Raw genomic sequence first — 22,644 nt, forward strand, 5'->3', positions numbered from 1 at the left:
CGATATTGCATTTCTTTGCCAGCGAGATCGGGTGTTATTCCTTTCTTGAACATTAGGGAAATATTGCTCGTATTTTCAAATAGCAGTTCATGAAAAAATTAATTGTAACTAGACTGCAGAGTTTTATGCAGAATAAAAATTGTTTTATAATTAATTTATAATTAATTTATAAAACTGATTTCTTCCAAAACTAAAGATTTTGATATAGAAATTAGTTCTCCTGAAGAAAATATTTTCAAAAAGCTTCAAAAAAGGGTAAACGTTCAAATACTTCTTGGATCCACTCTGTTTGCAAAATAAGAAAAAACAGAGCGCGCAAGTTAAATATTTTAACGTAGAAGAATGCAAGGGTTCATTCAGAACTGTGTTCATTGTGCGCTCAGGGATAACATTGTTGAAAGAACGAATATCGTTAGGCCTCATACAGACTAGAACATTTCGATGAACTGCGCCGCGAACCGACCATTTCGACGAACGTTTCGACGAATGGCGATCGGAACGGATTTGTGTTATTCCCAGATTTTCTTGCGAACAACTATAGGAGCTGCAGCGGCGTATACTACACAAAGAAATACAGAAAATGTTGGCAGTTTATTGAGTTGTAATGTTCAGGTCTGTACGAAGCATCAGATTCGAGATTAAATGACTTGAATTTTTGGAGATGTTGCAACATGATGAATTTTCGTCCTTATATGATTCTACGATAGATATTCTAAATAAAAACGGAAGGGTTAAGTTCCGAGAGCGCGTTCCGTAAACAACAAGGTTGGTCACACATCGAGCCCTTTTCGGTTTGGCTGAAAAAAATACAAATACAATAAAAGATAAAACATCGCTAAATAAAAGATCAATCTAGCGGGGGTATATCCCTATTTGGCTTACTTTTGCATTTTCGAGGCGTAATTTGCATTATTCAGCAGCATGTAGCGGAGCCGCGAGAAGCATTGGGCTGCGCGATGATGCTGCTACTGTCAAGAGACATACATTTTATTCAATATCGAGAGAAATAGATTTCTTATAGAAAAAATTTGAGGCAGCCCCGCTAAAAACCCGGGAATTCCCGAATCCCGATGCCGGGGACGAGATGGGAAGCCTCGTATGTATCATGTCGGGACGGGATCCCAAAAATCCTGAGTTCTTTCATAGAATATTTGGGCTTCCCGGTGGTGTTCGGGTTTCCCGTGAATTTTTTCGGGATTTCTGCAGGGATGTGCGAGATTCCCGAAAATGTTCAGAATTCCCGTAAAATATCCAGGAAAAAAATGCAATGTTTTCATAGCAAGAGCATCTTTAATAATTATAATTTGAGACAAATTATAATTTAATTTAATTTACTAAGAAAATTTAAATCACCGATGTCTTTGTCTATAAATTTATGTCTATTTCTTGACATTTATTCCTTATATTATGAATATTTAGGATATGCTATCTGTCCTGCAAACAGATTTGTAAGTGCCACCCCGTTCGCGTTCGTGCGCGCCGAAATGCGCGCGGCGGCGTTCGTGGCAGCGTTCGTGGCACCGTTCGTCGAAATGTTCGTCGAAATGTCATAAAATCTCCAAAAATTCAAGTCATTTAATCTCGAATCTGATGCTTCGTACAGACCTGAACATTACAACTAAATAAAGTGCCAACATTTTCTGTATTTCTTTGTGTAGTATACGCCGCTGCAGCTTCCATAGTTGTTCGCAAGAAAATCTGGAAATAACACAAATCCGTTCCGATCGCCATTTGTCGAAACATTCGTCGAAACGTTCGTCGAAACGTTCGTCGAAATGTTCGTCGAAATGCGCTGATCGCGGCGCGGTTCGCGGCGCAGTTCGTCGAAATGTTCTAGTCTGTACGAGGCCTTATAATTTGCTAGGGGGTCGCATTAGCGGAACCTTCAAACGACCTTGCATGTATAATCTAGCCCTCAATATGCATCGACGGACAGTTTACCAGTATATTAATCGTGATTCTTTAGCTTTCGCGGACAGTAATATAGCCTGCTCCGCCCCGAGGAATAACTGTCAGTCTTTCTTCAAATGACATTTATATGTATTCCGGCTAAACGGACTATTGTTCTAGAAGGAAACGATAAGCGAGGACGTGCAACATATGCGCCGGTTTCGATCCCGCATATGGCACCTCTTGACTCACAACACGTGGTTCCTCAGATCGCATAAACGTGGTTCAACCCCTAATCGGTCGCGAATCGTGTACTGACTGTACAACATTCTCTCATTCTAGAAATTTTCTGAATAAACTACCATTTTGTGCAGTTACAGCGGACTATCAAATGATTAAAAAAGTATATTTTTTAACCACCCAACTGATAATGTCTGCGGTTATCTGCATTATTGCTTCTTCATTTATTATTCTTCCCATAGCAATACTCATTTGTCTGTGTACCAGTCTACAATAAGTTAAGCATATCAAATATATATCTGCTCTCTCTCTCTCTCTCTCTCTCTCTCTCTCTCTCTCTCTCTGGAAGAATAATAATATACTATTATGTGTGCGATTATACAGTGTGTCGCACGGTAAGTGGCGTTTAATGTAACTCCTGAACGGTACGTACATACCCAGAGCAAATATAACAATTCTTATCTTTATTGTTTCAAGGTTATGTCAAGGTCACTTCGTATTTTTTTCTTCAATGGAAATTTTGTCGAAGTGTGAATATTCCGTACAATATTAATTATGTAACGAACTATTATTATGTAGAACTCGCAGGAGTCCGAAGGTTAACATTTCTTTGTTCTCATAGTGAGATAGTGTGCTCATAAAAATTTCGTCAGTTGTAAGAGGGGCTAAATGAAGTTTCACGGATCCTATAGCATTTCTCGAGAAAATCATCATCGAGTGACTTAACATTGAACCCCGGGGGTGTGACACGAGCTTACCAGCTGACAAGGGTGACCATTAGCATAAATGTATGCAAAACACATTCAGGGAAAGCCACTCGTGTGTGAAAAGGGTTTCGATGCGCATGTGTGTCTCTATGACAACAATTGACTCTTGCCACGACCTCTAGTTTACTTCTATCAATCCGTTACAACGTTATCACGCCGCGGCGAGGAAACTATCCGCGAAATTCGCGATCCGGGACCGTGTGTCTTCTGCGACTAACGTAAAACCTTATACTGTTCTTGCTCAATCGAGCACCTGCGATCGTGAAGGATTAATCCTCCCTTCTCAGGGAGTCAGTTTGCCGAGTAAGTTCGCGATCAGTGCGCGACAACATTTGCGAAATCGTGTTCGACAACTCCTTTACACAAACCGAGGAAACTGCAAACGATTTTTCGAGGCTTGAACAAATTTTCTTTCCATTTCAACATGAAAATTGAAATTATTTTATATACGAAGTTTCTTCACAGCAGTTTCTGGAAGATTGCTCGATCGATTTCGCGGCCGCAGATGACGCTGGTCGCGTTATCGCGATCTCGACTCTTGTTTTCAATGAATGAATTCGGATCTATGAAGAATTCCTGCGAGTTTCTCGTTGATTGTTAGTCTCCACCGAGTCACGCGGTGAAAATCAATTAAGCGCATCAAGTATTGATGCCGCTCAGTTGGGGTTACTTTGTTGTTATCTACGGTCTTGTGTTTCAATGTAGATCGTGAGAAATTGTTTTGATTCGTTGAATCTGGCGAGAAAAACGGGGAACGAGCTTGTTGGTTTTTTAATGAAGATTGTTGCTGCGGAGTGACTATTTCCTGACGCACTAGAGGCGAGCGTCGGAAATCAATCGAGCGAGCACAGTGTTTATGGCATCGAAACACCGAGTCCGTTTCATGATATGTATCAACAATTCTACACACGAGGAGTGATAACAAAGAAACCGGATTCTGTTTCTAAAGCGTACTATTGAAGAAGGTCCATCATGTTAATGTGCGTGATGCCCTTCTTTTCTTTCGGGACCACCTGCGACACGCCACGAAATCAGTATAATTCATTACCAAAAATCACACATTCAACAATTCTACAAACGAGGCGTGATCAAAAAGAAACCGGACTCTGTTTCCTTGCGAAGATGCAAGATAAAGGACGACTTTGCTGATCACTTCTCCGTCTCCTATCAGCTTGTCAAATTTCATCGAGCTGCGAACGTCTCGATACGTGTTACAAGCAATTTAATAAAGTCGTGTTCTCGTAGCTCTGCGAATTGTCATTCGGCTCGAGGGAATAAAGGGTGAATGTAAAATGTTTCGTCCAGTCGCAAAGATTTGCCACAGGAGAGACCCGAACTGCCTCAAAAAAAAAACATGACTATTCTGTGTAACTTCTTCTCGTTGAAGGAAACGGAGTCAAATGTGTTAGCTGATTGATAGAATTTTTTCAAATTTAGTCCAGTTGCTTTCCATTTTGATTACACCGTCGAATCGCAAAGCCACGCGGTCATACTCCTACTAAATTGCGCTGTGCACGCGTTAAAATATCCGTGGGCAATGAAAATGGGTGGACTGATGCATAAGGGCGCAGAGAAGGGTTCAGTAAAGCCATCAAATTTGATCTGACACAAGGAAACTGATAGAATCCGATTTCTTTTTGATCACAATAAAAATTGGTCACTGAAGAAATTGTCCAAATGCGTTGACAACGGAGAAAATTAATTTTTGAGGCTGTTTCAGTCTTTCCAATGAATCGTTCGACTTGCAGATTCCTCGTTGTTTATCGTCGAAAGTGTTAAAGGTGCTAAAGGTGAACGTGCTACGTCTCGTGTCTGCTCTACAGTATAATCATCGACTGTGTCTCCCTGATTTTAAAGATTCTCACTGGAAAAGAAGAAATTGCGTCCATATCGCTATCGCTGGAGAATTACGAAGATCCGTCGGGAAATAGAATTGAATCGATTGAAATCTTTGGTCGATTGAAGTATTATCTATAAAACACATTGTTGAACAGTCCAGATTATTTAGCTTCGTAGTTTTCAAAGTTAAAATCGCGACGGGACTTTGGGAGTTTGTTGGAAAGAGTTAGATCGACTATTATCGTGGCTCAAAGGGTTTCTAATGTGAGAAAAAAGTTGCTGGTTCGATCTTCGATGAGACTTTGAGGAACGTGTGAACAGAAAATGCATCGTTTGGTTGGAAGCATGTGAGTAAATGGCCGTGACGGGTTCCCGCCATCCTCTCAAAGACCTACTATGGGCACCTGCCTGGACACTGGTTAGTACCTGTTGAAAATTATTGTTTTCCTAAAAAAATTAGGTAATTGTACTGCAATATAAAGCACTATGAACATGAATCTCTCGATATACGTATGTGAAGAAGTCGAAAACTATAGCGAGTAAACCAAACTGTAACGCTATCCTCTCTCTCTCTCTCTCTCTACCGACGAAACAATACTATAATAATTCAGTGACATAACTTTTTGGCTTCTAATAATATGTCCACATAACTTTCATTAACATATTCCTGACGTTTTTCCGATTAAAATGACTCCCCACACGGCACTATATGAATAATATTAACTCGTTTAATCCAGCATGTAGTAAAACCTCTATTATTCGAACGCATCAGTGATGATGCCACGAAGACTTTAAACAGAATAAAAATGAACGTATTTATAGTGCAGTATTTTTACAAAACTTTTGCCAACATGTTTGTGATATTCTTCTGATTGATATGACACAAACACAATGCAGTTTGGATTGTATTTATTTGTTCAATGTACGATATATACATATAGTAAAATCTCGATTATGTGAACTAATCAGTGAAGCACGAGTTACAGTGCTAGATTAAATCTTCAGTAATTTGTACAATAAATTCAGTTATCTATAGATTGCTTTAGATCGATCTGTTTAGTATACAAATGATGCAGAATACAGTTCGGATAATCGAGGTCCTGCTGAATCATGGATTAAACAAGTGAACATGATCGAAATTGTATCGTGTTTGGTCTCATCCTAATCGCAAAAATGTGACCAACACTTAGGTTGATATACAAGTTTTATAAAGAAATAATTGAAAACAATAAAATTTGGATGAATACAAACTTAATGGAAAAACCGTGATCGAGTTCGCCTAAATGATTTATACTGCTTATGGTCAAGGAACTGTGACGGATTATGAGACGCACGACGCGACGCGCGACGTGGCGCCATTTGATTACTATTTGTTGACAGTCTGATTGTCATTTGTTTACTCTTATTGTTATTATTCTTAGTAAAAAGTTTGAGTCCTCCGAACAAATAGAGAATTTATTTTTTCAGCTAACACACATTGCATTTAAATAATTCTCTTGTCCCACGAATTTGAAATAACATTGTTTTGGAAGCAAAGAACAATTGTATTTTTACAAACTTGATCTTTAGTTAACACAACTCAAGTGACATTTAATTCTTATAAATTCATTTGAGTTATTCAATACTTAAGACAAAATCCAAATTTACTTGATTACGAATGGAATGATGTAATTATACATTTTACAAAGGTTATTACCATACGAAATGAAACCTTTTTGAATAAAGGTAAAATTTATTTGTAACTGTATGAAATACAGATTTTATTCGAATATGTGAAATAATTTTTTATTTAATTTGAGTATAGAGAAATGTTTAGAAAAATGCGAATGCACACGACATTTAAAATTTAATAATTAAATACGAACTTTTATTATTTTTCTTGAATATTTCATACTCCTTGATATTTTTCATACTATTAAAAATATCTTTGTCTTTCTTTTTGGTAATGGGTTAGTATAGAGTTATTGATCCGATAATATGTGTAATGTCAAGTACAAGGTGTATGTGGGTCACACGTGTGTTTCGACCACATTGATGCTGAATAGAGAAATACAATGAAGCGTGTTTCGGCGCCATTAATAAAATTAATGATGCTTAAACACTTGGCGTACTATGGCCCCTATAATCTGTTGTAATAAATTACAAAATTACGATACTTACCATTATCTTTTATCAAACACTAATGGGAAATTGTTACTGCTATGCAGAGAGAGAGAGAGAGAGAGAGAGAGAGAGAGAGAGAGAGAGAGAGAGAGAGATCTCAAAGGTTATATTTTATTCCTTGAAAATTACTGTGCTATTTAAGTTTGAAAATTACTTTTTATGAATTACTGTTATTTAAGTTGGAAAATTGATTTTATTCTTTGAAAATTACTGCTGTTTAAAAATTACTTGTTACGAATTATTATTTAAATTTCAAACTTAATTTCATTCTCTTGAATTTTTTAAAGTTCTCATTTAAATATTAGGAAAATAATTTTTACCAACTGGAAAAACATTTTAAAGAAATTGCAGTTTATTTTTATGTAAAATTTTACGTTTTATTAATGAAGTATTACGTGTGCCTAGAGATCAATTCTGGTTCGAGGAAAGATTAAAATTTAGCTAAAATTTTGTTTGTTGACATTTCATGAAAAATTTCTCGAATTGATTGCAATTCTATTAAAAAGTTCTTGAATTCATTGGAATTTTATTAAAAATTAATAAGAACAACTCAATCATCGAAGTATCCACTATTATTATGAAAGGACTTCTTTGTAGCAAATTGTTTCCACCATCACGATAAAAACCTGACGGTTTTATACTAATAAATTTGATGAGGCATATTTAGATATCATCAATTAATTTCGAGCATGTGTCTATTAGAGATGACGATGTAGCGACCTAAACGAATTGTAATCTGATGGAGCGTGTCAGGCGAATAAGTTATCAGTCACAGTTCCTTGACCATAAGCAGTATATGTAAATCATTTAAGTGGCTACTAGTCGCGGTTTTTCCAAAAATAAATACCAAATAACATTACTCGTTTATGTTCCTTCATTTTCATTTCAATCGTCTATTAGTTCTAAATTATTAACAGTCGCGTTACAACTTTTAATCAAATGAAATCGTTCCTTGTTTGTTATTTTCAGCAATATTATTCCAGTATAAAAATGTACTCGATGAAATTTTATTGTTTAAGAATATTTGAGATAACAAAATTCTTTAAATTTTCTGTTACTGCAAAATGATTTGCTATCTTTATTTTAAATCTTATAATTTCGCAATTATAAAAAGCACCAGACAATCAGAAGCTTTCTTTTTTTCTTCAATGCACAAAATCCACACTTTAATAATTCACTATTGTACTAATTAAATCTAATCGGTCACTTTCTCTCATCCGCAAGTTTATACTAATTACAATAAACAAATAACATCGCGTTACCGTAAATGTTTAGAAGCATTAACATAAGTCAAAAGAATCAATAAGAGACAATCACGCGAGCTGCATGTCGCTCAAGTACAACGCGTACGCGACGAATTGTCAACATCGATTTAGTCGAAAGCGAAACTGCTTACGCAAGAATTCTATTCTAGAAATACGATTTTGATAATGAATAATCTGCCACACATTGTGTCGTATATGTTCGTAATCGTTAGAAAGAATCTCGCAGCATTGACGTATTTTTCTACGAATTTTCTCCGCAGCTGATAATAATCCTGAAATGGAGCTTTGTCTTGTGTACACCGGGACTTTTTCCTAGATATAGATTTCTTTTACAATGTTTATTTTATTTTATATGTGCATTGCAATTACGTTTATCCATGTAATAAAACACCGAGTGTTAACACATATATTTATAACTGTCGCAACATTTGCAGATAATAAAATCAACATTTGTTTATACAGCTAAATTTTCAGCAGCAACAGAAATTTCAATTAATAAATGAAAAATATTGATTTAATTTTAGTTGATTCTTAATACGTGAGCCTTAACTACTATTTAAATAATAATTCAGGTGTATTGTCGATAATTAATAATAGTTATAGTTACTCAACACAGTATCATTTGTACTCTGTTAGTTTATTTAATTTCGTTTAATACTGTAACCTTTCAGTTTATATGTAGTGTGTATCAACTACTAAGATTGAATAATTTTTTAAAACATTATGTTTTCATTCACGTTTTTTAATTTGTAAGTGCCTGGTGTTTTTGAAAGACATATCACCCTGGGGCTACCTTCATCAAAAAATATTTTTCATGTCGTAACTAACAACTTTCTTGCAAAAACAAAAATCGTAAACATTGTTCCTATAGTTCCAGAAAGTACCTAGAAAATTTTAAAAAGATACCTTGCACAGTTTCTGAAAAAAAATTCCCGAAGACTACTTAATTTTCCTCGTTTTGCCCAAGGCTCCCTTTTCGAATAAATATTTTCACTCCAGAAATAACAACTTTCTTGTCAAAATAATACTGATGGTGCCGTAACATACTTGGAATATTTCGGAAAAATATCTCGCACAATTTCTCCAAAAGGAAAAAATGTTTAAACATGCTCTAATCGTGCACTCTTTACATTCGAGAAAGTGAACACGCTATAGCACACATAGCACATGCACTATGTCAACAACTAATCAATCTCCTTCGCTGCGTCAACAATTACGTTGTGCACTTTGCCTGAACGTCGAAATTCTGTTTACGACATTGCGGCCAACTGGCCTACAGCTAATTAAGTGATATTCGATTTCATCAATGATGCACGCTAGTAAATACTATACTATTTACGTGAGACACGTCATCGGGTCGTCCTCCTCCGAGGCTGCTATTAAGTTCTGGGGAAATTAAAAGTTTATGTTAAAGAAGAAAAATCAATTGCAAAATTTGCCACCGAACAAACAAACAGACAAACAGACAAACAAACAAGGAAGCGAGCTAATAAAAACGTGGTAAAATAGTCAGTGACTTGGAGTTAACAACGGGAGAACTTTTTTAATGGCTACGAAGAATGTTACTGCCGGTATGAGTCATGTTACGAATAAATCAATATTGCATGTAATTTGACGACGCTTGTCGTCGGTGTGGGAATAATTTTTTTCTGAGAAACTATTACGCAATTGTTACACCCTTTCACGAAATTTCACAGCATTCAGATTAACTTATAATTAATCACTTCTCTTGAGCTTTTAATGACTATTATGTCTGAAAGAAACAATTTTCTTGTACATAATCATTTCAAAACAAAGCTCGTAAATTATACTACTCGTAGCTAAATAAGCAGTGGAGACGTTTCTTGCATAAAATGTATCATTTTCTTGCATGTAATGTAATTCACAAGTTGAATAATAGATCATTTCAAGTTAACAATGCAGATTCTGATGCGAAGATAGCTTAATCGATGTCGTAATGTTTCTCTGTGATATAAACAGTTGCAACAAATGATTGAATATCTTTAAAAAAATCTACGCTACATTTTATTATAATCTTCTAGTTTGAGGATAAAAAAATTTTTCATTTCAAACGTTTCAATTTTCATCAACAATGGCGATTAGTCCATCGATGTGCCAATCGAAGGCCGTTCCAAAGACAGGGAATAACTTTGCCATTTATCAATATTTTGTTCTGCAAAAAATGAAGAATCGTGTTGATATTACTGTAGAAAACCGGAATTTTTCATTTACTAACTATCCTTGAAAAAATTCCTGAGAATTTAGCACATTGTTAAGTAGCCAATACTTAACGAAAAATTGAAAAAGATCACTTGTATTGCACCTGTTCTAAGTGGCTCAATTTTGATGATTAACAGAATTATGAAATTTTACTTGCAGATCAACAAGATGGATCCCAAGTGTTCGAGGAGGCCGATGCTCGAAATACAGGAAAATGGCGGGGGGAGGCAGGCCTTTTGGCGACCCCTCCGAACGGCTACTTTCCGCAACAAAATGTTGGTCCGATCAAATTCGAAGTACCAAAAGTACCTGTCATATTCGTGCTTGGTTCGTATCGTTTTTAACACTATAAATTTTGAAAATCAATTTTTCCATGTATGAGGTGCAATAAAAGAAATCGAACCCTATTAGCTTCGTTGTATCAGATCAAAGATGACTTTACTGGTGTCTTCTCTATGCCCTTATACATCAGTCCACCAATTTTCATCGCCTGCGAATATTTTAACGCGTGCCCCGCGCAATTTAGTAGGAACATGATCGCGTGGCTCTGCGATTCGAAGATGTAACCAAGATGAAAAGCAACCGGACTAAACTCGAAAAGATTCTATCAATCAGCGAATAAATTTGACTTCCGTTTCCTTCAACGAGAAGAAGTTACACGGAATAGTCATGCTGAAGCAGTTCAAGGCTCTTTGTAACTCGACGAAACATTTTACATTCACTCTTTATTCCCTCGAGTCGAATGACAATTCGCAGAGCGACGCGAACACGACTTTACTAAATTGCTTGTAACACGTATCGAGACGTTCGCAGCTCGATGAAATTTGACAAGCTGATAGGAGACGGAGAAGTGACCAGCAAAGTCGTCCTTTATCTTACATCTTCGCAAGGAATAGTACGGTTTCTTTTTGATCACGCCTCGTTTGTAGAATTATTGAATGTGTGATTTTTGGTAATGATTTATACTGATTTCGTGGTGTGTCTCAGGTGGTCCCGGAAGCGGAAAGGTGACACATTGTGACAACCTAATGCAAGAAAAGAAGGGCATCACGCACATTAATATGATGGATCTTCTTCAACAGTACGCTTTAGGAAATGGTACGTGTATAACATCGTTTAATATACAGGGTGTCCCACAAATGTCGGAAATTCAATAGAAACAGAGTTATAGTTCAGATAAGTTACTAAATTCAATTTTTGGAAAAGAAAAACAATTTCCTTGTAGACTTAACATTTTTTTTTAGACCTAACATTGTGTACAGTTTAATACCATGTGTTTTTGAATTACTTACAGATATGCAAGATTTCGGGCAGCTTAGTAGTAAAACAGTCGCAGAGGTCCTCATGCTCGAAATCAAGATGTCGCCAGGGGCCAAAGTTTTTCTCGTCAGCGGATATCCGCGAAACATGCGAGACGTAGTCGAATATGCTGAAAAAGTGAGCAATTTTTCACAAAAAAACTGTTGACTAACACTAACTTGAATCTACAATAATTTTCCTCACAAAAAGTAGTCGAACACTTCTCCCATTCTCGAGAGATCGTCGACATTTAAATTGCCACAACTTCGTTGAAAAACACAATAGAATAATAAAGTTGGACTCATTTTAAAGCTCGAAGCCTCTACTTTTTCCGCCCTTCGTTCATTTCTATCCAAGATATAATTGCAAGATACAGCAACTGAGAAACTGAAGAAACATTTCTGGTCTAAAATGCTACAAATTGAAACGTCTGTAAAAACATTGAAAAATTTTTTTTGGGACTGAAACTACCACAGACTTAAGGATTGAAGCTTCCCCTTTAGAACGAGTACTTGAAACTTGATCTACTATTTTTTTTAGCTGATTTATTGAGCTTCAAATGGAAGGTGTATTGCCATTTTTGCAATAGCATGAGGTATTTTTACAAAAGAGTCAAAAAAATCTTAGATTAAGTTTCAAGCAGTGATTGTAAAGATTTAATCTTCAAATCTACAATAGATTTATTCAGAAAAAAATATTTTAATGCTTTCACAGACGATTCAATTTGTCAGTATTTTCGTCCAAAAAAGCTTTCTCAGTTTTTCTCCTGTTTCGCGAAAGTAGAGAATTCGAGCTTTAAAATGAGTTCAAAGTTTAAATATCGACAATTTAGTGTTCTAATACTTTTCAGATCCACTGTACACACAACACATGTAATAATTTTATAATTGTTTTTATTTTCACAGATAAAAATTGTCAACGGTGTGATCCTCGTTTCGTGGAGACAAGAAATTCTCGAAAGGCAGATCGACTTCGGTGCGCAACTCGGACAAGTGGTGATCGAGCTCGCCAGAATGGAGCTTTATAATTTTTATAGAAACGTTATGCCGGTTGCTGAGTACTTTGATCAAAGTGGAATGTTGGTAGAGGTAACTGCAATTAAAAAGAATTAAAATAATCAGTCGCCTTAAATTTTGAATGGCTCGCAAAATAATAAATGGTTAAGTTGCTCTAGAACAAAGAAATTTTTGATGCACGTTAAATTATATACGATCATTCGTTAAAATGTAAATAAATGATTATTCTACATCACTTTGTAAAAATAACACGAATGTGTCTATTCACATTTTTAGCCATTTGTTTATAATATATATCTAAACTTGTTAAATAATTCGTAATTCGCATAATCTCTATAATCATAAATTAAAAATATGAGTACCCGTCATTTTGACATATACTATTATTATACTAAAACAGTACAAGATTTAAAACATTCACGAATGTTATAATGTTACTTTTAATGTAACAAAGTCGTTAAGGGATGAAATCAATTTTTATATTATTCCTGCTTCCCACAATCAATGTGCAAAACATTTTTATTTTGCATAAAGATCCGCAGTGTAATTATAACTAATATAATTGTTATGTATTAGGTCAATGGAGAAAGAAATCCAAAAGACGTGTACGTCGATTTTCGCGAGGCAGTTTTCAAAATTCTCGGCCTATCAACTGACGAAGAAAAGGACAAAAATGCTCCTTCATCTTTAGAGGCGGAGGTACGTTCATATTTAATTTATTACAACTTCTTCCACATTTCATTTCATCTGCAAAATGCATCGAATTTTCTTTTCACATTAAACAATTTATTAAATGTACCAATAAGTAATCCATTTTCTTTAGTAGTTGCATGCTCCAGTCAATCTATCCGAAACCTGAATTTCATTATAATCAATATAATTCCAATAAGGAAAGAGAATATTAAATTTTATTTCTTAATCTACGTTATACATATATATATAAGTTTTATTTGATTACTTTAGATAACTTGCTAGTTGCATTTATTACAAAAGCATGAAATTCGCGATGATAAAATATCAGCAGAGCTAAATTAATAATATTTTTTAACCTTTTGCTTGACAAACATTTGCATGGTATTGGAATGATAAATATGGTTTGAGTGGCACAGATTTTTGAAGAGCTTCGAATTAATACTGCGTGTGCTTTACGAAATTCTAGAGGACCGCTTACCTATTGGTACAGTTAATACACATAATAATTCGCAACCTATATGGGTCCAATTCCAGGTAGAAGTAGAAAGGAGAAAAAAATCCATTTCGAAAACGCCGCCACCGAAAAAAGAAGAACCGGTAGCGGAAACACCACTGCCGGCCGTGATAAACGAAGACGAACCAGCGAAAACGACGACTAAACCTCGAAAAGGGTTGCCTTCGTTTATCTGGGTGATAGGTAAACATACAAATCACTATACCCTTCATTTCTAACAATTTCATTCAATATATCCTTTCAAATTTAGTTACCAGTCGCCACCACATTATATAAACAATGATTTTATGCGAAATCAGATTAAATAAAAAAAATTTATTATTAACTGTTTTATTTAATTGAGGGATTTTTATCGATCGTAATTTTTGTTTAAACAAACTTTAGTAATATTTTTTCGGCGCTCAGGTTCGATCAAATTCTACACTAAATATAGCTATGTTGTAGGGCATATAACATTTCGATTCGGGATCTGAATGTTTTAACGTTATCGTTTCATGGTTTGAATACGTCAAAATGCCAAGTGCTATTATATTGGAGGAAAACAAAGGTGGTGTGTTTCGTCCTAGACCCACTAGAGGACTCATCAGTAAGGCTATCTAGCGGGTCCTGCCTTAGACACAAATGTCATGAATTGGTGTCACCAATTAGTATATTAATAACTTTCCTCAAGACATTTGTGTCTAACAATAAGGCAGGACCCGCTAGATAGCCTTACTGATGAGTCCTCTAGTGGGTCTAGGACGAAACACACCACCTTTATTTTCCTCCAATATAATAGCACTTGGCATTTTGACGTATTCAAACCATGAAACGATAACGTTAAAAGATTCAGATCCCGAATCGAAACGTTATATGCCCTACAACATAGCTATATTTAGTGTAGAATTTGATCGAACCTGAGCGCCGAAAAAATATTACTAATGTTTTATTTAATTTTGAAAATGATTTTATCCACCAGAATTCACAGTTTAATAGATAGTAATAAACCTAGAAACATTTATGGAAGATCAATTTGATTGTGTTAGGAAAGCATCAAATCATTATTACATACAATTTTACAACTGTCCTTATTTAATTCTTTAAGTGCTTTATTCAATTTTGAAAATATTTTTCGTTACCTTAATTTTTGTAATGTTTATTAAAACCCAATGAATAATTTGTGGTAATATGGGGCTTGATAAATGGTTTCGTTTTTATTGAATTAGGTGGTCCAGGAAGCAACAAAGACAATTTATGCACCCAAGCAGTCCGCAATATGCCCGGTTGGGTGCACATTAGTGTAGGTTCTCTGCTGAGGACAATGACGTCCTCGAACACTATTGTGAAGGACGCGATCGTGTCCGGCGAGCTGGTCCCGCAAGACATAGTGATGCAAGTCCTCGAGCAACAAATTATTTTAAATCGCGACACGGACGGCGTGATTATAGACGGTTATCCGAGAGACTTGACTCAGGTCGAAGAATTCCAGAACAAGGTAACAAATAATAGGAAGCACTTATTACTACATAATCGTCTCACTATATGTACAATAATCTAATAACAATTTTATTGCTTTTAATTGTTACTTCGCGAAAGTTTTGCAGTTGTGTTAGTCACGTTTCACTGATTAAAATAAGACCAAACACGATACGATGATTAAGTAGAATCTCGATTATACGAACCAATCAGTTCTCCATTAGTTGAAAACGTCTGAACAGTAGGAGCTAAAACGAGCTATACAAACAGGATATGGGGCGGTGATCGTAGTACAACCGGACAAGGGGATGATGTTCCATTGATCAGTTTGGATAATCGAGGTTCTACTAAATGGTGTCACGTTTGGTATCATTTTAATCAGGAAGGTGTCGCGAATATGTTAGTAAATGTTTCGTCGAGAAATCACTGGAAACAAGTTTTGTCAATTTCTATTTTGTATGAGGATTTGCAGCTTTCTGGAGCAATATGATTATAAATATGATTGTATTTCGAGTTTAGTTTGGCCAACAACCACCCCTGGTGCTCCTTGACTGCTCGAAATTGCAACTTGGCAGAGGGCGGCTTGACGACAGCGTTTCAGCGTTCAAGAAAAGGCTGGACCTCTTCCGGGAAATGTCGTTACCTATGATAAAGACGTTGGACAACGGGAATCGTCTGACAATTGTAAGTCCAAAGTTAATTTTGACTTAGAGTATCAAACTCGTCGTTTACACGCTTAATTTTTAACAATTAATCCTTCGAGGACAAATGTCGCCGTATTGGCGATATCAGATCCGTGTATTTAATTCTTCAAGTTTCAAACAAATAATTGACAGAAGATATATTTTATTACAGTATATGTATATACAGTGGGTGTACAGTGTACAAAGTATTCGTACACCTTTTAAAAACTAATAACTTTTTTATAATTGTACCACACGACTTGATTTTTTATAATCAATTAAAAGCATTGTATAAATAAATAAAAAAGGCTTAATGAAAATTTAAAATATATGTTTTGTAGATCTATGTTATTTATATACATGTTGAAAATTTCATCGAAATCTATTGACGCAGGATAAAACGACACGCATCTAACGATTCTGTGGATTTTAAGCAGAAACTGATAAAAAGTCGTGTAAAACTACGATTTTCACCATTTTTAACCACTTGTAGCTCGTCGATTTCAATGCAATTTTGAACATATTTATAACTAACATAGATCTACAAAACATATATTTTAAATTTTCGTTAAGGACCTAAATAAAAAAGTTTTAAAAAATGCCTTTTTTAGTTTTGCATGTAACCTTGTAAATTATAATTTTTGGAAAATCTTTTTTGCGTATCATTTCGTAAACCAATGTTTCTAATTGATTATAAAAAATTATTAATTTAAAATTATTAATTTTTAAAAGGTGTACGAATACTTTGTACACCCACTGTATGTACTTCTATCTTTTCTCAAAACTGAAAACTTTGATATTATTAAACTGTAGCTTCAGAAGAACACTACCAACACTACAAGAAAATGGTTAAACTTTGTATATGGATTTTTATCGTGGTATACGTGACAGTAAGCGCTTATAAGACGTCATTGTATGTCCTAAAGGTATCAATACAGGCAGCATAGCCACTTTTAGCCATTTATGTTCTATTTATAGCTGTAGACGTAATTATAGATATCATAGATGTCCCAAAGTACAACGATAGTTCAAGGTTATCGAATATTATAGTAAAACGCGGAGTTGCTTTCACCACAACTATATCTTGACGAATATTATCTGACTTAATATTTTACGAATATTACTGTTTTACCCTAAATTTCAAACGTAAAATTCGCACAAAACAGTATCACAGCATTGGGTACTCTGAATCTGAATGTTTTTTCGATAATGCACTCCTTTGATTTTAGCTAATTTTTGTGATCGCCGATTGTGGGTCGCCAGTCAACATAATAACACTAACAATAAAAGCAAAGAATGCAGTCACCCAAATTCTCTCAACTACTGTTTTAAATCGCACCTGCTCATGTTTGCCATAAATAAACAACATCTGCGGTCTAATAATAAGATGTAAGCATTGATAAAATCATTTAGATTTGTTTTGATTGAAATTGACGTTTTGCAATGTAGATCGATGGCGACACAGACGTGCCAAGCGTGCAACAAGAATTCGCGGCCGCGCTCTATCAAATGATGACGCAAGCGCGACGCAAAGGGGAAGATGGGACCTATGCTCCTTGGTCGCCGGAAGGAGACGTTAACGAGGGCAACACGGACCCAGTGATTTCCAACAACAGGGACCGAACGATCATCCCCAACGGTGTCCTCAAAGAAGCGGTCAACGAAATTCCTGCTATCGAGAACGCGATCAACGCTAAGAAGAGTATTAACGGTATCTCACTGGGGGGTAAGTAATTTTTTCATTAATAAGTAGTTAGTTTCAGCATAAAACTGAATAAATTAAATACAAAGTCGGCTAGATTAAACAAATATTATATGTTCTTTTTTAACACGAACAGTACTATTTATAACTCAAACGGTACTATACTATACTGGATTCTGCTGTTATACACGATTAAAAATCTTTTTCTTTCTCATAAAATTACAGAGCAATATAGAGAGACAATTGTGCATCTACTGCGATTTGTTTCTTATAACACATTATTACTAGTACATTGTCCTCTTATGGTTTTTCTTAGGTATTATTCTAGAGCATAAAATAACGGATCGTACAAGTACAATAACCATATTGTTTCGATCATTCGATCTCAAAATATTTGTGGCTAAAAGCACCAAACATCTTACTTTCTCGGACACAAATGCCTCGAGATTAAATGTTCGAAATAGTATGGTTACATCATACTAGATCGATTCGTCATTTTATGCTGTAAAAAAATCGATAATCTTGTAATCTTGCTAAAACATAACCTTGATGAATGATTATTTCCATTATAATATGCTAGTATAACAACAATAAGTGACATATTTAAGTGGTCCCCCTATTAACTGGTTTTCCCAATTCAGGAGCGGTGCAGATTGCCAACGGGTTGAAGAAGAACCTGCGAGAGGTTCAGAAGAACGGGGTTGCACGTGCGCAAAACGGAATCGCGAACGGCGCCGCGCACATGTTGCAAAACGGGGTGGCGCATTTGGCGAACGGTATTGTACCAGGCAACAACAAAGTGGCTCCAGCTGTTCAGAACTATTTACCGAACGAGACAAAGGACGCTGTGAGAAAAATGTACAACGAGGTCGAGGGTTACCAGCAAAATTTGCACATGTAGACCTCATCAAAGCCCCATAGATAAGCTAAGCATAGACGAGCCACAGAATAGACCTGACAAACGAAATAAAAGTTTGACAAGAATCAATATGTGGCAAATTGAGTGCGGTTGCTTGTGAAAGAATTAATTTAAATTTTTCGCAAATAGTTATAATAATCAGAGGAGATGATGCGTGGATTATAATGACCTAAGTGTAGTAGAATGTTCAGGACATTTCTCTGGTACTACATTTTGTAATTTGATTAACTTACCGAAATAAGTATCGAACGTGTGTTTCGACAATTAGAAACAGCAACAAATGGTAAACAAATAAATAATGAATTTCTAAATATACAGGATGTTAGATCTATCCTTTACGTCGGCTATGCTAAAAACAGAGGGAGTAGAATTTATTTTTAATATCGTCCTATCTTTTTATAATGTTAATCACTTGAATAGCTGCAGGTACAAACAACCCGTTTAAGATTCCCTAATTAATTATTATTATAGTACCATAACGTGTATACGTCCCTATACCGTGCCTTAAGACATCTACGACTTAAATAGAATTAATGCAATATTCAAGGAAAGCCAAACATGACGATATAATTTTGCAGACGTAGAATATAAGCATCGTGAAGATCAGTTGGGCACTGTTTCGAACATTCTAATAAATGACTTAATTTAATTACAAATAACTTTGAAGGACTTCGTTTAATTTCCAAATAATGTTAATAGACTTATAGCTTAGTTCTAAATGATTTGAATAGACACAGTTTAATTCGAAATCATATACAGGGTGTGTGGCCGGGCAATAAGACGGAAAATACACGCGCTATTGCATAGGAATCGTCTGACGCGTCTGACCATGATCAACCAATTCTACTTTGTGCATATACTAAACACGCGAACTCTGAAACAAAGCGTCAAATGAAAAAATGTTATTCCTTTTTTTCGACTTATTTTTACATGTAGTATCACCCCCTAAATTCACCGCGCGCACAAACAACCACTCGTGGACCCACAGCTATAAACAATACAGACATGATCAAAATAGAAAGAAAACATAAAAGAAACAACACAAAAATTCTGTATCAATGGATCCCGGATATCACCCGAGATGGCAGACTAAACCCAGACATAATATAACATACTACACAAACTCAAATGTTCACGGGGCATGGAATTTTTGAAAGTTACTTGGACAGGATAAATAAATGCAATTATGACATCTACTGGTACGGCTGTCTGGTTACGGACGACCCAAGCCACACTATCCTTCGCTGCAAAAAATGGTATATCGAGCGCGATGAATTTTGCACTAATAATAACATCTCTCCATCCTACGAAATAAATAAAATCGCAGATGCAATGCACACATCTGATAAAACATGGCACGAATTCCAAAGACTCTGCAAAGTGATTATTAAAACAAGGCAAACAAACCACCGAAAATGATCGGCAAAGGGAAGAACGTAGACTCACCTGAATTCCGCCAAACTCGGAAAACAAAACAAACAAAGCGGCATAACAAAAGCACACATAGTAATAAGCAAGATAAAATCAAGTACAATATATGCAGACTCTGACGCTCCACTCCAAAGTATGATCACAACAGATGATATAATGTAATACTAATAACAAATCATATGGTAAAAACTACAACACAATAATAGAAGAGGGGATTAGATCAAAAGTAACTCATGATACACAAAGACAAGAAGAGAGCAAATCGGCACAAGAAGAAGAGATCGGTACACTTTAAACAATAAAAAAAAAGTATCACCCCCTGCTCGGTTGTACCACCCGTCCACGGCCACACCCTGTATATTTTAATGGATTTATAGTTTAATTTTAAATCATTTTAACAGGCTCAGTTTCATTCTAGATCAAAAATATTAGATTGAAGAAGAAACAGTAGAACGATATAGTTACCATAAAAAAATTAAACCTCGAGACTAACTATAAGCAAGACATATGTACAAAAAACGATATATTATGCGTATACCTAAAAAAAAAAGTACGCGACCACTTATTTCCAAAACTACCTCTGAGAAGTATACTAATATATGTATAAGTTTTATAACGATTGAGAATTGTTAATAGTACAGTGTCTTATACCGACGTAACTCTAAAAGAAAAAAAAACAAATGTTATTTATATGAACAAATATGGAAGCGATACATATTGTTAGGTATAACTTTCATAATAATTACGTATACACAAACGACAGATTAACTGGTAATGTACAATCAGTCGCAAAAATATTTGAACAAGTTATAGAGGTAAACATGAATTTATTATTAAGATATACATTATTAAGATATAGTTGCAACTACTTGTAAATAAAATTTCATATATTACGTTAAATAAATTTCATCACGCTGTGTATAAAATAGAATAATTACAAAATCATCCTTATTTATTCACTGATCTTGGTCGATTATTTTTGCAAGTGGCTGTACGTTTAATTTATACTTAACATTAGTATAATATATTATGTTAAGAAATCATATAATAGTTACCTCGATAGATTATTTATTCTTAGATTCTTCTTATATGTATACATGCTAAAAGAGAGAAAGTTCTATTTATTAAACTATCTTTTGTTTCCGTCCTTTGAAAAGGCAACAACATCAAAGATTAACATATTATTGTTAACGATAAGAATAAATAAAGACAAAATAAAAAAACACGCGCACCGATAATTCCAATTTATTCATATTTCGTTTCATGTAATAGTAAAATGTATATTTTCATTGTTAATTATTATGTACTATTCTATGTACGTTTGAGTCTATTAGTTGAAAGCATTTTTATATATACATAATATTAGCATTATTATCGTATAAATCACTGTTTCCCTCTTTTTTCTAGATCTCAATTACATATTTATAACATATATGAATTTTTGGAAATATTTTATTCAACTATAATAGAGTTCTTACGTATTTGTGTCTGTTTTTTTAAATAAAGATGTAATAAATTAATGCACTGATATACATTATATATACAACGTTTACAAGTTCTTGAACCGACCTTTCCTTTAACATTATTATAAAAATATAGAAAAATCAAGTTTTAGTATTATTTTACATCGTTATTATTTTACAAATATAAATTACAAATTAGTAATTTGTAATGATAAATAAAAGATCTAATAAGTTAAAATCGCAAACATTTATATTTTCGTTTAATGGATTTTAGTCCCCTCAGTTCAAAATATATACAGGGTGTTTGCGAAATCGTAGTACAACCGGACAGGGGGTGATTCTACATGCAAAAATAAGTCGAAAAAAAGGAACAACATCTTTTCGTTTGGCAGCTCGTTTTCGAAAAAATCGAATTTGAAAATGCAGCGAATACACATGCTACTGCATAGTCACGGCATAGTGATAGTGCATAGGAACCGTCTAACGCGTCTGACCATGATCAACCAATTCTACTTTGTGCATATACTGAAGCACGCGAACCTGGCGGAACTTTAAACCAGTGTGTCCAGACAGGGGTAATCGAAAAGGAATCGGGGGGAATACAAGTACCCCCTCTCTGATGACCAGAGTAATATGTGACACGTTGCGCGACGAGAATAGAGTGAGGCAGAGTGAGGCGAATGGAAGACACGTTGCGTGTGCGCGATAGAGACTGATAGAGACTGAACGGTGGAATAGGATAGTGGAAGGGGATAAGGTGGAGAGCCTGGAGGGGGAAAAGATGTTGGTTTCAACATGAATCTGGCCACACTGCTTTAAACTCTATTTTCTCGAAAACGAGCTGCCAAACAAAAAAATGTTATTCCTTTTTTCGACTTATCTTTGCATGAGAATCACCCCTTGCACGGTTGTACTACGATTTCGCAAACACCCTGTATATGTGTGTATACATACACTCTAAAAGTATCTTATTTAATTTAAATTTAAATATAATTTAATGAAAAACATTTGAAAGTCATTTGAGAAGATTGTTTATTTGGAAACCTATAATTCAACTCACCACTTGTGTTAACATGCGTTTATTT

At 35.0% G+C, this 22,644-nt stretch overlaps 1 protein-coding gene across 8 annotated transcripts; it reads left to right on the forward strand.

Moving 5' to 3' along the window:
* The first annotated feature begins 3,013 nt into the window (after positions 1 to 3,013).
* On the forward strand, positions 3,014 to 21,642 carry LOC143217635 (adenylate kinase isoenzyme 5). Of its 8 annotated transcripts, none has more exons than XM_076442129.1 (12): positions 3,014 to 3,931; positions 4,646 to 5,154; positions 10,544 to 10,711; positions 11,372 to 11,482; positions 11,679 to 11,821; positions 12,589 to 12,771; positions 13,276 to 13,398; positions 13,927 to 14,089; positions 15,112 to 15,380; positions 15,881 to 16,045; positions 17,494 to 17,770; positions 18,388 to 21,642. In XM_076442129.1, the coding sequence occupies exons 2-12, from the start codon at positions 5,133 to 5,135 to the stop codon at positions 18,645 to 18,647; spliced, it is 1,884 nt and encodes a 627-aa protein (XP_076298244.1). In that variant the 5' UTR covers positions 3,014 to 3,931; positions 4,646 to 5,132; the 3' UTR covers positions 18,648 to 21,642. The 8 variants fall into 8 exon arrangements, with proteins under 8 accessions (XP_076298244.1, XP_076298246.1, XP_076298250.1 ...); XM_076442131.1 differs by having other exon boundaries at positions 3,014 to 3,877; XM_076442135.1 differs by having other exon boundaries at positions 3,014 to 3,877; positions 4,755 to 5,154.
* The last annotated feature ends 1,002 nt before the right edge of the window (positions 21,643 to 22,644 follow it).

The sequence above is a fragment of the Lasioglossum baleicum genome, chromosome 17 (genome assembly GCF_051020765.1).
Source record: "Lasioglossum baleicum chromosome 17, iyLasBale1, whole genome shotgun sequence".
NCBI lineage: Eukaryota > Metazoa > Arthropoda > Insecta > Hymenoptera > Halictidae > Lasioglossum > Lasioglossum baleicum.